The sequence below is a fragment of the Astatotilapia calliptera genome, chromosome 1, assembly GCF_964374335.1.
Source record: "Astatotilapia calliptera chromosome 1, fAstCal68.1, whole genome shotgun sequence".
Classification (NCBI taxonomy): domain Eukaryota; kingdom Metazoa; phylum Chordata; class Actinopteri; order Cichliformes; family Cichlidae; genus Astatotilapia; species Astatotilapia calliptera.
The window spans coordinates 8700659-8716228 of record NC_137422.1 but is presented as its reverse complement, the minus strand read 5'-3'; the positions used below and the strand labels follow the sequence as shown (position 1 = coordinate 8716228).

The window sequence follows — 15570 nt, the reverse complement described above, 5'->3', positions numbered from 1 at the left end:
TGAGTTGCCAGGTAGCAAGTAAGTGGGAAGGTATGTGAAAACCCCCAGAGACCAGAAACAGTCTGTGCAGAGTGTATCTTAAAAATAAGCAGCAACACACTTAAATAATGTGCATCCATCATGCTAAACATAACCTCTCAAAACACATTGCAATGTAAATGTGTATGCATGTTTCCTTGCAATATCATCATTTCGTGCTTTTACAGTTAAGTCCATAACTTTTTGAGGCAATGACTGATTTTAAATAATTTGTCTCTATACACCGACACCATCGGAGTGGATTTAAATCAGGCAATCATGATGTAGCTGAAGCTCAGACTTTCAGCTTTACCTCAAGAGTTTGAAAAAAGAATTGCATTAATTGCTATGTTTCTATACACAGCCCCCTGTCACTGACATACACACAAACAAGCAGGACTGAATATCCATCTTATACAAGATGGACGAACAAAGAGGTGATGCATGACGCGCTCAAGACGTCCTCACAGCCTCTGCTTTACAATTCTCCGTATCTTTATTAGATCTTTCGCAGCTCCGTCTCATTTTTCCCCCAACTTATTCATCCTTTCAGAAGCACTATGAAAAATTCATACTTGGGGATGGTGAACTGCCCGCTCTTATTTAAAAGAAACGATTCATTTTCACATCTGTTGGTATACTCAGGCTACCTCTTTAGATCAAAATCTGCACTGCATAAAGAGGAGAAAAAGTTCTCTCAGTGAGGGAATAAATGACTCAAGGAGGCATTTCATTTGTATGCCGGTGCAGGTGTCTCCTACAGCGGGCTGTGGACGCTAATACATTTGAAGCTCTTCGTTATGCTAACGAGCCTCTTGCTACAAGTAGAAAAAACTTCTGGTTTCTAAAGATCACTCTGGCTTGGACACAGAAATTTTGTATTTCTAATAATTAATATTGATCCCGTGCTGTGTTGTTGCGCTTTAAAAAAATTTATGCATGGTTTTTGTAAAACTGCAAAACAGACGAGCAGGTAGGGTCAACAGGTCCTATACATAATACATTACATATGCAAACACATATGCGCCGTGATGGTGGTTTAAATAAACACTTAACTCTAGATCCATGCATGGGTCAGCAGTGACAGTGTGGCTCCACTTGTCACTAGCCCAGCTGCACTCTTTAATTATACACACATTGATTGGTCGGGATGTCGATAAGGCATTTAAGCGGCTTAATCCTCGTTGTTGTATTAACATGAGCAACATGCACATAGTTTATGTATTAATTCTCAGCCTGAGGTGGTGTACTTGTATTTTTTCTTCTTCTTTTTTGCCTCTTGCATTACAATTCAGCTGCCCCAGGTTTTCGTGAAATGTCAATAGAAAGAGGAGAAACTCATCGATTTGACTGCCGGTGGCAGGAAGGGGAGGCGGTGGTGGTGTTGTCGTGGCTGCTGAAGTTGCTAAACTGAAGCCAAACTCCGATGTTGTTCTCTCATGCTTAAAACCAACAAATCTATCAGAAAGAGCAACACATTAAAGACTTAGAGTTAGATTAGAGCCTATTGAAAAAGCAATTTTCAGTTCTGCACTGTTAAGTCAGTCCATTCATGGGTAAATACCTGCTCTAGCTATACAGTAGACTGTTGCAGCCCTCATGTACTGTATAGGCCCTCCATCCTCTCTGTGGTTACTTCCAGGTCTAAATCCCATTGGGTGGAGCTGTCCTCTGCCGAGGTGACCCGGGGCTGGGACAGGTAGGCCCACCATTGTTACCACTCACACTCGGCACAACACATAACATAGAAAACAAAGCGCTTACTTTAGTGCTGACAGACAGCAGGCTAATTCGCTGAATCTGCTCTAGTTCCCCACCAAGAGGCAACATTTAATATAAAGATGCTCAGACTGAACAGAGGCAAATGGAAATGTGCAGGGACTAATGATGGGATATTACTTTATTATATTAAGAGTGTCTATGTGATAAGATTCTTTTCATTATCTCAGTGACAAACAACCTGTAGCAGACATGTTTGTCGCTTCTGTCGTATGTTATATATTTTAGGAATAACTTTGTTGGTCTAACGCGCGCTTCTTTATCCACACATACACACACACACACAGTCACAGTCCTGGGTTTGAATCCACCAGCCAGCTGGCTTTTTATGTGCAGTTTGCGTATTCTCCCCGTGTCTGAGTTCTCTCTGGGTTTCGGCCTCCTCCCACATGCCAAATATGGAAGTGTTCAATATATTTTGCTTCCAAAGAGCCAGAATTTCTTGTAACTTTTTGAACCAGTCCTGAGTAACACTTCTTTAGGCTCTCTGAAAGTCTTTCAAATGTTCTCTTTGGACATTAACTGCTTTTTCACTCATTTTCAGTGCAATCTTTGTACGCAACCATTACTGGGGATACCATTTTTTTTTATTTCTTAAGCCACTTAACACTGACCTATGAACCATCCAAGCATAAAAAAGACACAGGAAAACCCCCCAGCAAAGGACCTGGATGTTAGAGACACAGGATCTGAGAGAAGCATCTGTCTTAATTTCTCAATTGGATAAATGGAAGAAACTGGATGGAAAATACTGTCAGAAATATTTCCTTTGTACACACACAGGAGAATGGAATTTTCAGCCATGCTATAGAAACACATAATCGACACTCTGTTGTAAAGTTGACACAGAAAGAAATGGAATTTTTCAGTGGTGTTCCCATTCATGTAATGGTGTTTTGAAAGTGTACAAGATGGATTGCCCACAAAACATCCTGTTGCTAGAAGTGAATGCACTAGACAGTTACCAGCTCTGTGTCCACAAAGTGAATTTCAGCGACACCTGGACTTTGCAGTTGGGAATTGGCAGGTTACAGAACCAAATCAGACATTAATATTCTCCTAAGCACCTCTGTTGGATGATGTCTAAGTTTAGGGCTCTGTAAAAACAGCATAAGGTGGCAAATCCTCGAATGTTAAGACTGAAGCAAAGGTGGCTTTAAAAGAAGGATAATAATCAGGTTCTTTCTAAAACTGGCAGAGTAACCAAAATCTTGGCAGAAAACCGTATTTTATGTTGAAAGAAATGTGTTTGGGGAATAGTTGCCTTTTAGGGACTTTGTGAATTTTGTACACTTTGTACACCTTGTGCCTGTGTTCTGTATTGATTGTGGTGTTGTAGCAAAAATATAAAACATTAGGTACGTTGTTCAACTTTAAGACTTTTTTTCCCCCACAGCGTTGCTTCAAAAGCATCGCTGTACCGGCTCCTAGTGGCACAGCAGCGCTCCATTAAAGCATCAAAAGGATGTACTTATCTTTACTGCCACGCAGCCTTTCATACCTTTCCTGAAGGAAATAGAAAACAGCAGTGCTGATAAAAGTAGAAACATGAAAGACTTTAACAGGACTGTATCCTGATGCTGGGTTTGCTTTCATTATTGAAAGCTCTGAAATCTTGCTTTCATTTACGGCGCCGGTGAATGACGTGGCAGGTGAGCTGTTTGGCCATCTGTCGCGATTGCCCCAAATATGAAATATATATTTATTTTTTAAAAACTTTGGCTCATCTACCTGAGATTGGAACGATCGGCCGTCATCACACTTTAAAGGCAAATACACAGAAGTAATAATGTAAACAACTAAAATGTTTATTAACCGAACTGAATTTTTTTTTCTTTTACAGCAAATTCTTATCACAACACAGTCTTCAAATGACACTTAACCCTTTGAGTACAGTTAGGTTGGCCACTCTGATCTGAAGAGTAAGCAGTGAACAGACCAGGGGATTCCTCTGCCATAGTCCACTATAAAACATGAAGTGGCACATCAGGAGCTCGAAAGTCCTAAACTTGTGTTATTTTTTTTAAAAAGTCAGACATAAAAGGATAAAACACAATGCCCCCCCCCCCTCCAATTCCTTCCTTCCTTCTTTCTTTCTTTCTTTCTTTCTTTCTTTCTTTCTTTCTTTCTTTCTTTCTTTCTTTCTTTCTTTCTTTCTTTTTTTTAGCAGAAACTGAAACAAGAACATTTTCAAGATTTTCGATTTTCTTTACATGTGTACATGGTTCTATGTTGTCTGATTTCCATGAAGTCATGTTTCACTTCAGATCATACAAACATGTTGGAGAAAAAAAAAAGCTCATGAATGCAGTGAGCAGCCTGTCCTGGCGCTTAGAAAAGACGCTTATCTATGCAGGTTCTGATTTCCGAGTCTGATTTCCACCTCTGCCGACTCTTAGTAAGGGACACCGATTAGAGATCAGAATATATACACACAGGCTAATCAAAACTGTGTTATCCTAAAACAGTGAAAAGACATGAATCTATGACGGATACAATACTAAACAGGTTAGAGCAAGAATAGAAAAATAAATAGTAAAAACAATAGAAATGTTGCTTCTCTCATATTCAGCTTGCAACGCTCAGTTCCAAAGAAGCTGTGGTAGTGAAAATTATCCTCATAGTCTTACTTTCTTTACAGTGACCTTCCCCTTTACACAGTATTTACAAGCCAAAACAGAGCCTATCCCACGAGATAAGAAACGTAGTCCACTAAAATGAATACATTTTTCATGAACACAATGGGAATTTTTAAAAAACTGCAGAGTTGTATCACATTGTCAGTATGTAAAAGCACTTACACACAGTTTGCAAACAGTGGTTTTTAGTAGACGTAGTTCATATCAAATCAGTCAACAGAGCAATCTGAAACTTTGTACAATTATCTGCTTTTGTTTCCTTTGATTTTTTTTTGCTTTTGATGGGTACAGAAAACATTTACATCATCTTTTTTTCCCCTTCTGTATGTGTACTTTGTCCACAGTTGACAATTTCGGTATTAGAGTGTTTAGAGTGTAAGGAGAGGTGATACAAGGACATCGTGGCTAAGGAGGACATGCTGTAATAATTGCTCTCAACTCCAAAAAGCGAGGTCATACCTAAAACTGTTTTAAATACCAGTTAAATTACATAAAATGTTTTTTTGATATATATATATTAAAGCCAGTGCAGACTATAACAATTGTAACATGTCCCAATTTTACCATGAGTTGTCCTATTGCTATGCAAATGGGTTGCAGCTTCTGCATTCTTTTTTTAATGGCAAACAAGGGGTGGGTCATCTTGTTGCAACACGCCTGATGGTTGTACAGAAGTCTCTTTGAAAACAGCCTTCAGCTCAGTGAACATTTTATTGATGAGTTCATGGTTTTAATTGCTGGGTTTTGGTACAATACCTTGTCACTGAAAAGATTCCATATGAACTTATTGTATAGTATCTTTCGATTACAGGCAGATCCACTCCTCACTGATAGTTTAAAGAAAGCCAAGATGGCAAAGGTGGAAGAACTCACCAACAAAACTAATGACCTAGACCCTGAACCATCCCTTAGTTATGCTGCAGTAGGTTTAGACTTCTGGGGGTCAGGGCAGATGGCTGCCTCTCCCTGAGCCTGGTTCTTCTCGAGGTTTATTGCTGTTATGGGTGTTTTTCCTTCCCACTGTTGCCAAGTGTTTGCTCATTGGGGGTCACCTGATTGTTGAGGTTCCTCTGCATTATTGCAGGATCTTTATCTTATAGTATAAAGTGCCTTGTTGTGACTTGGAGCAATATAAATAAAACTGAATCCCTCTGGTATTCTTTATAGTCTAGGATTTCTACAGAAAAATACTTTTTTTTTTTAAACTTGCCTAGAGAAGATCCTATGGATTGCAATGAAGCCTTTTCCAGGATCTCTTGCATTTGCAGCACTTGCAGTCATTTGCTCTTATCCTAAAGTTGTACAAATGAAAATGACAAGGCTGTTTTCTTTGGGTACAAGAGCCAATTTCATTATTATAGACTATGTACCTCTCCAATTTCTTGCCTTGGTGCCCTTTAGCCTCATTGGATTTTGTTCATCTCAGTCTCAGACCTGTTTACAACCTGCTCCTCGATACCATCTTGTTTGCCGCTATGACAGAAATATGGTACAGCAAGCGGATTACTCATGACGATGGATTATTGTCTTGATAAGACAACTGCAGTAAAAGTTATGTATTTTGGACTAGGCTTTTTTGCAGCTCACCAACTGATTTCCATGTCTTCACAATTAAAAAAAATGAAAGTTTCATTTCCACTGTGAAGGATTATCTCAACCTGAAAGCTGTTTTTCATCCTGACACGACGAATGGATTCTTCTGAAGGAGGAAAATGAGTCCTGATATCTGCACTGACTGAGTGCAGAAGATTCAAACACGAAGGAGAAATCGAGAGAGAGAAGGCCCTAACTGTCGAAACTTTGAAAGGAAACCCCAGTTATTATTACAGCTGCCAAAAATTAACTGAGTGGTAAGTTGATGCGCAACAAAGGATTACCTAATAACAATTTTTTTGCTTATTTGATCAGAGGGTGAACATTTCACATCAGATTTCTGCAGTTATATAACAATCATGTTATATAACTGCAGCATAAGTCGTGGCCTTGAAACCTAATTTGCTTTTAGTACTCATTTAAAGAAAAAAGAAAAGAAAATAGTGTTGAAAATTTCCTCGGGGGGGGGGGGGGGGGGGGGGGGGATACTGACCGACATAGGCTGATGGCAGTGACACTCGAGGGTCAACATTAACACTCTTGAGAAAAGCTTAAGGACAGTGCAGACAAATGTGGATGAGGGCTGAGGGACAGGGTAGGGGAACAGGAGACAAGAGCATCCGCGTAACTATGAACGTGTGAACTGTAGCAGTAAAGACTCTCCTGCCTTAATAATCCTGGCTGTCTGTAAACAGATTCAACACTTGGTGACCTTCTGGCATAATCAAATCCAGGGCTGCGTGACAATGCTTTAATTATCCGCATCCCTCTCCAGCGCTCACTTTTTGTGTCCCTGCCACCCTGGGTGTGCCATATGGTGCAGAGCCGAGGAGCCCGGAGAGACGCCGCAGAAGTCCAACCCTCCACGAGCTCAGATTTAATCAATGACTATGGCTGGCACTCATTCTGGCCTGCAGGAATCCACTGTGCATCGCCACACACCTTTCAGATGCTTTTCATACCCTGACTGCTGTTGTTAAGTGTAGGCATCTGGCAGTCATCCTCATTTGAAGACGAGATGCTGTGGTTGAGGGAGTGTTAGAAAACTGAAGTGGCTCAGAAGGACAGACATGTTGTCTGTCCCAGTTCAGAGCCTCAGGGATGCGGTTTAATATAGATGTGGCATTTATAGGGTTTGATGACTGAAAGCAGGACTGTTTTCCAGCTACATCTACCAGCAGTAATAAATACCTGTTCCAAGCAGCCACGCTCAAAAGCGAGTCAACGTTATTGTGGTACACTGCATGTCATGGCTATTTCTGGAAAATCCTTTAAAATGGGACTGATGGTGTCAGAGAATAATAAATTAATACATAATCTCTGTAAACAGATACCTGCCTATCAGAGTCCGTAGGCAAGGGACAGTTTTTCTGGCTTCAGCTTGTAGTAGGTTGTACTTGCATCTGAGTTAAGAATCAGAATTACTGGCTATCATCTGAAAATTTATTTATTGATTTTTTTGACGTATTTTAAGTATTCATAAATGATGTCTGGCAAATAGGCACAGGAAGTTTTATCTGTTGGGTGTTACGCCCCAAATCTACGTCACCTGATTAGCTGACAGGTTTCTAGATTGTCAAATTATCAGTCTGCTCTAGACTCTCAAATATTGCAGATTTCAGTTTCTGGGTCCAGGGCCAGCTAGATGTTTTGATGAAACATTAACGATGTATGCAAAGCTAATGTGCACCACTGACATGGTTTATACTTCTACCTGTTTTGCCAGAGAACCACTCAAAAAATGTAAAGATGGAAGTTTGTATATTACGATGTGTTCAAGATGTGACTTTTGTAATGTCAAAGAAGAATGTAGTCCACAACTATTTGGGAAATATCAGTGATGGAAATCATGCTGACACCAGGACGTGAGGTCAACATGTTGTAAATTCATTTGGATTTCACACAAATCAGGACATCCAAAAGCTATTGCTAAGTTTTTAGCACAATATGGACAATATCAGTGACAGAAACAAAAAAACGCTACTCACAAAAACTCTGGTACTGAAATGAAAACTGACCCCATTTCATCATAACATTGTAATATGACACTGAACTACCTCCTGATTCAGTAACACAAAACACAGTAAAGTGGATGCATTCCTTTTGGTTACCAAAGTAATGGATGTTTAGTTTCCTGTAGGCGACCAAGCATTAAAGAGCCCGTGTTTGAGCAAATGTAGACAGACGGAGCCCCTCAGCATCCGTCTGGCTGTTTGTCTCTGGTTTCGGGTTTGAGACATTTAAAAAGGTTTCAAGACGTTTCGTGAAAGGATGGAATTGAACACAGAGACACAAACACAACACAGCGACTGTGGTGAGAGCAACTCGGGCCTCTGTCTCCTCCTGAGTCACGCACGCACACTCAGTCGCTGTTTGTCGACAGAGGTACAGCATAAAAGCACAGCCGCGACACCCCAGTCTGTCCAGTGTGTGTTTGCAAATTTTCTTTTTTTGTGCACACACTGGCATGCACATGTGCATGCGAGAGTCTGTCCGTCTGTCTGAGGGGAAGGGTCGTCAGATGGTTGAGAGGATGTGGCAGTCCCATAGTGAAAGGAGAAGAAGAGGATGGCACGTGGAGGAGGAGGAGGGAGGGCTTTAGTTGTTCTGAAGGCAGTCGAGATCCACCGAGCAGCAAACACTTCCATTCTGAACAGAAAGGCATGACAAGATAGGAAAGAAGAGAGAGCATTAAATAAGGTGAAATGTAATATACAGTTCCACACTGTGCATGGTAAAGCTAATAACTCACTTCACAGCCTAAATCACTTTTATCCACCTGACTTACAGAAGGATTTGGGGTGGTTAACCTCATGTCTCTAGTGTCATTACAGTGGTACCTAGTTATACAGTGTCAGCATTATCCCATATACATTTGAGATATCAGACTGATATCATGAGATTTATGCTTTCACTCTAGTGCATAGGGATTATGAATTTGTGGTGGTAAGCAGTGGCACATCTGAGAAACTGAAGCACAATATATCTTTCCCAAAAGAAGTTTCCAGTTCCGCTCGATAGTCAGCAGCTCTCACTGTCATACGGACTGTGATCTGGAGTGAACAGTCGCTATGAAAAGGTTAATATCTCAAAAATATGTATCAAGGGTAACGGGCCCTCTGTATTTATGGCCGTGAAGAACACAAGGTCCTGTCTGGTCAGACGTAAAAACTGTCTCCAACAGTGGCACATTGTCTCAGATTGTGTCCCGGAGCTGCAGAGTGACACTAGGTTGGTGATTCAAGAAAGCACAGGCACGATGTGGCCACGTCCAAAAATCACATCAACGCAAAGACTGCTGCAAATATGTATCTAGTCTACTGATTCAGTTTATGTAACAACTATGGAAAAGTACAATGTAGATTTAGGTCTATGTATTTGATGTGCTCATTTTGCTCTTTTATGTATTCTGACTGCAAAGAAAACAAGCAAAACCAAAAAAGCTAAAGTGAGGGGGCAGCAGCCTATCTTCACCTAATGAGTGGATCTGACACGTTCCTGCCACAGTCATCTGCATGTTCACTTCTTTTAAGGTAAAAATGCTCCTTACATCATCTCTGACAGTCATTTTTCTTTTATGCATTCATCTTAGAACACATATAAATAGACACTGTGTGCCCTCTAGCACACATTAGCTAAATTGATTATGCCACATTTTCAGTCTCAAAGATTTTCTGCTAACAGCCAGTAATGGCTGTCATTACTGATAAAATTGTGATCTTTTGGAACATCTGACATTTTTACATCTAAAACCCACAAGTCTTATCCCATTTGCAGACCCTGGAAGAATATCAAACAGAGGTTTGGGGAAAGTGTTTTCAAGTTAGCGATCTCCTGTATACTTTAGCCTAGCATGTTTGCCATTATGGCGGCTCTGCTACGATCCCACTGGTTTATGTTGTGTCCAGCTGGCATACGTTTGTGCCTTGCAGAGCCGCCCCTAACCCTGCCAATCAGAACAACCCCTCTGGTTAGTTACTTTTTTACTCATTGTAATGGCTTTTTATTACAACACAGAGAGCTGACTGTTGGTCTTGGAGTTGGAAATTGGTTCATTTCTGTGTTTTCTCTCAGTCAGATGTGAAAACAATGATTTATGTCAGATCTTTTCCTAGACAGCAACACCGTGCTTGGGCTTCTTGCCTGATGTACACTGTTTTTGTGGAACTCTGCCATAGAAAGTTAGCAGTCCCCATCAACCCTCAATAGCCTTAATAATAGCAATGTTGACAGGTTGAAATAAATTAAAATAGTCTCTTTACAAACCGGCAATTTGAAGCTCAAAAATAGTTTAAAAATCTACACAATTAGTTTGTTCATGCTGCATTGACCTACCTTGCACTTGCAAGTGGTGCAGGGTGATTTGGGCATATGCCATGTGTCTCCGCTGAGGCGGGCGATGCCTGCGGGGTCCTTGCATGTCTGCCGAATGTCATACGACAGGTTGTCAGCCAGGCAGGGGTCTGTGACGCAGCGTGGGCAACATTCGCCCTCTGCCACTGCCGTGTACTCGCACATCAACGTGGGGCAAACTAGAGGCCAGCAGTCGACCTCCCCTTCCTGCAGAGACACAGGCAGTGATGAAAAAAAGCACCAGAATTGCTATAGCGTGTGTGAATTTTCTTTTCTTTTCTTTTTTTAGTGTGTGTTTGTGTGTGAGACAGAGAGAGAATTCAGTTACAGATCTCACGCTGGTCTGTTGCCACATCTCTAATTAGAGAGGTGGTAATTTTCTCAGCCCTCATACACACACAGTTAACCAGCAGATCAGGGAGTGGTATGAATTAAAGCCCTGCTCTGAGCTTCATGTTGGAGAGGAGGGTTTTGTCTTTTTGATGTGATCTGTGTCTTCCAACAAAGATCTTGCCTGCTTTTATTTAAAATGGACAATAGCTTCTGTGTGAATGTGTGTGTGTGTGTGTGTGTGTGTGTGTGTACAAACCATGCAGCGGCACTGCTGGCAGCCGTACAGCCAAGATGCTCCGCTGCGGTAAAGTGTGCGTCCGCTCTGATCCAGACACTGGCTGCTGGGCCTGTTGTCACATCCAGGACAGCAGAACAGATCCTCTTCTGGGTCTCCACAGTCACAAGGTCTCCGCCTGCAGTACGTCTGCCCATCCTAAACAACAAACGTCACACACATCGGGGTGCAAACTGGCTTAAATAATGTACGTAGCTTATCATCTCTGTATATTCTGGGTAGTAAAATACAATACCCAATACACAATAAAGGTGTCCCTCAGTAAAATAAAGGGCTTCAAACTCACTGTGATTTATATAAAAATGAAATAATGGGTCTATAAACATGAAATATTACTGTGAACAAACACAGTTTGAGCACTTTCCTGAGGCAGATTTTTACTTTTGTGTAAATGATCCGTCATTGTCTTTGACAAATGGGAACACCCTGAAGTCGCCGTACCAAGGCACAGCCTTACAAACAATGCATTTTCTGACTTTCTCCTTTTCATATGTCTCCCACTCTCTCTCATCAATTTGCAAAACAATAACATAAATGGCCTGCATTTGTATAGCGCTTTTCTAGTCCATAGGACCCCAAAGCGCTTCACACTACATTCAGTCATTCACCCATTCACACACACATTCACACACTGGCGATAGCAAGCTACATTGTAGCCACAGCTGCCCTGGGGCGCACTGACAGAGGCGAGGCTGCCGGACACAGGCGCCACCGGGCCCTCTGACCAAATATGAACACCAAGCAGGCTTTTAAAGCACGTTGTTTATTTTTTCTAAATTAAAATTTAATATCTGATTTATATAAATATGTCTGGCCTAAAATTAGTAACTTATTAAGCACTTTTGACAACAAGTCTTGCTGACAGTCAACCAAACTGGGTGGGGGGCATTCTCTACTGAGAGCAGGTCTGGACCATGGATGATATAAAGCAGGTTTGAAAAGTGAGGATAATGCAAAAGTGCCTTGAACCTGTATTCTCTCTAAAGGACACCGGATGGTAAAGCTGCAGTTGTAAAGACTTCTATGGGAAAGTCTATGGAAAAATTGCTACAGTATCTGTCTTGATCTCTGTAAAGAATTTCCTGCTAGCTTCATGGCTCAGTCACTTGTTTCGGGTTCTATTTAATAAAGAATGACTTCTTTTTTATAGATCATGGTGAAACTCTGTTAAAAAATTAGGACTTGTCAGTCACAAGTCATTAGCTAATGGGTTTCACAGTCAGACAAGCTCCAGTTTGTTGAAACCAGAATGGTGATGGTGAAAATGCTAATCTTGAGGCTTGAGTTCGAGACTTTAGAAATCAGTGGTTGATGTCTTGTTAGATAAGCTCACCTATTATACCGTCCATGGTCTACATCTGCATCTCTTTAACTTATCTTATTACCCATCGCAGCAAAGCCTCGCAAGAGCATGGTGCTTCCACCACCATCATCATCATGTTTGGTTGAAGGGATGCTATTGATTGGATGTTGATCAGTGTCTGGATTGCTCCATTCCAGGTGTTGGGAATTGTCGCCACACTGTCCTTCTTTAACATTCTCCCGCATTCACAAAGGAACTCTGGCTCTCAGTCAAAGTCACCAGTGGGTTCTTGGTTGCCTGGTGGGCCATTTATATGGATACACCGTAATAAAATGGGAATGGTTGGTGATATTAAAGTCCTGTTTGTGGCACATTAGTATATGTGAGGGGGCAAACTCCTCAAGATGGGTGGTGACCATAGTGGCCATTTAGAAGTCGGCCATCTTGGATACAACTTTTGTTTGTTCAATAGGAAGAGGGCCATGTGACACATCAAACTTATTGGTAATGTCACAAGAAAAACAATATACTAATGTGCCACAAACAGGACTTTAATATCACCAACCATTCCCATTTTATTACAGTGTATCCATATAAATGGCCCACCCTGTAGGTGGACAGGTCTAGAAAGTCTGTTGGTGGCTGTCGAAAATATTCAGTCCTTCATCATCTCAGTAGATGATTCACTCGACATATGGCTTGGTTCATACTGACTTAAACTGACAAAAACTTTGTAACTTCACTGACAGGGATTTACATTTCCTATTTATGTCCAGTTATTTCAGTTAGACACAGATGTGTTCTAGTCAAGATATAAAAGCATCTCAAGTGTCATCGATAGAAGTGGGACGCACCAGAGCTCAATAGTGTGTGTCATAACAAAGAGCCTGAAGAACAAAGAGCATAACAAAGAGCCTTTTTAACACTTTGATTAATAATTGAAAACATCTATAATAAAAATCCTCTGGTGATGTTTGTCTTTCTTTTTCTTAAACTAAGTTTTTTTAATCTAATATAAGCATCAAGAGAACACTAAATGGCTAAAAGACACTAAAGATGTAGAAACATACCTATGGGTGATTTCATTTTCTTGTAACAAATTTTACATTTTCCCATTTTAAAAAAGCAATTTAATAGCACTCTAAATGAGACTAGAAGGGGTTGGGCGGCAAAGTGAAATGCAGAAGAATCCGACTGATCTGCCTTTCCAGCCGCTGTGTCATTGGCTCCCTGTCTGTACCTGGAGAAAACTTTATGGTCCATTTTACTCAGCACAGCCAGCACTGTCTGGCCCCAGGACGGCAGTGTAATGGAGATGTAAAAATGTTACATAAAAAGGCTGTTAGAAAATGTATGAGGGCCATAAAGTCATTCTGCATACCATTAAAAGGGCAATACAGAGCCAATGTTTTATCGATGCATATTGTCCTGCTACAGTAACTTGTGAGTCCCGGGGTGCCGGTACTGATGGCCTTGGTCTTTACAGTTACAACCCTGGACTTGCTGGGGAAATTACTGCCAATTGTATCGCGCTGGCAGAAAATATGAATGCAGGCTGCTCTTTTTAGTACAAGGAATACGACCACGTCTGAATGCCAATGACATGCATTTGTGCCAATCAAAACAACTTTACTGCTTTTTTCAATAATAACTGTTTGATAAATTTGATGACTGCAGACAGCAGTCTTTCTTTTAAGGGGGTATGATATGTACAACATAGTCGTACAGAATATTGTTTGAATTTTCTCAAATTAATTCACTTAGGGAGCTTGTTGATCTTTGTAGAACTTTTATAGAACTCTAAAATGTTATTTATTTTTTTACTTAGCTTGATTTTCTGTTTCATTTTTTCATTTTGGTTTTTCAATCTGGATGACGCTGAATAAAGAAGATCTTTGTTTTTAAGTCTCACTTTCATTTCACATGGCAGTGTGTTTGCACAAATGTATTCCTCGCTGCCATCTTTGGCTGTCGCTCAGGCGGAAGAGCAGGTCATCTACTGATTAGAAGGTTGGTGGTTCGATTCCTGGCTTCCCCTAGGCTGCATGCCAAATACAGGGAGTGCAGAATTATTAGGCAAGTTGTATTTTTGAGGAATAATTTTATTATTGAACAACAACCATGTGAACCCAAAAAACTCATTAATATCAAAGCTGAATGTTTTTGGAAGTAGCTTTTAGTTTGTTTTTAGTTTTAGCTATTTTAGGGGGATATCTGTGTGTGCAGGTGACTATTACTGTGCATAATTATTAGGCAACTTAACAAAAAACAAATATATACCCATTTCAATTATTTATTTTTACCAGTGAAACCAATATAACATCTCCACATTCACAAATATACATTTCTGACATTCAAAAACAAAACAAAAACAAATCAGCGACCAATATAGCCACCTTTCTTTGCAAGGACACTCAAAAGCCTGCCATCCATGGATTCTGTCAGTGTTTTGATCTGTTCACCATCAACATTGCGTGCAGCAGCAACCACAGCCTCCCAGACACTGTTCAGAGAGGTGTACTGTTTTCCCTCCTTGTAAATCTCACATTTGATGATGGACCACAGGTTCTTAATGGGGTTCAGATCAGGTGAACCAGGTGGCCATGTCATTAGTTTTTCTTCTTTTATACCCTTTCTTGCCAGCCACGCTGTGGAGTACTTGGACGCGTGTGATGGAGCATTGTCCTGCATGAAAATCATGTTTTTCTTGAAGGATGCAGACTTCTTCCTGTACCACTGCTTGAAGGTGTCTTCCAGAAACTGGCAGTAGGACTGGGAGTTGAGCTTGACTCCATCCTCGACCCGAAAAGGCCCCACAAGCTCATCTTTGATGATACCAGCCCAAACCAGTACTCCACCTCCACTTTGCTGGCGTCTGAGTCGGACTGGAGCTCTCTGCCCTTTACCAATCCAGCCACGGGCCCATCCATCTGGCCCATCAAGACTCACTCTCATTTCATCAGTCCATAAAACCTTAGAAAAACCAGTCTTGAGATATTTCTTGGCCCAGTCTTGACGTTTCAGCTTGTGTGTCTTGTTCAGTGGTGGTCGTCTTTCAGCCTTTCTTACCTTGGCCATGTCTCTGAGTATTGCACACCTTGTGCTTTTGGGCACTCCAGTGATGTTGCAGCTCTGAAATATGGCCAGACTGGTGGCAAGTGGCATCTTGGCAGCTGCACGCTTGACTTTTCTCAGTTCATGGGCAGTTATTTTGCGCCTTGGTTTTTCCACACGCTTCTTGCGACCCTGTTGACTAT

The 15570-nt window shown here is 41.0% G+C and overlaps 1 protein-coding gene across 1 annotated transcript in view; it reads right to left on the bottom strand.

Moving 5' to 3' along the window:
• Positions 1 to 8486: 8486 nt before the first annotated feature.
• Positions 8487 to 15570, bottom strand: part of LOC113027985 (protein kinase C-binding protein NELL1) — a 301737-nt gene continuing 294653 nt past the window's right edge. Inside the window, exons 18-20 of the mRNA XM_026177879.2 lie at positions 10972 to 11148; positions 10365 to 10589; positions 8487 to 8678 (exon numbers count right to left, since the gene is read on the bottom strand). Coding sequence (XP_026033664.1) covers positions 8628 to 8678; positions 10365 to 10589; positions 10972 to 11148 — 453 coding nt within the window. The 3' untranslated portion in view covers positions 8487 to 8627. The remainder of the gene's footprint in view (positions 8679 to 10364; positions 10590 to 10971; positions 11149 to 15570) is intronic.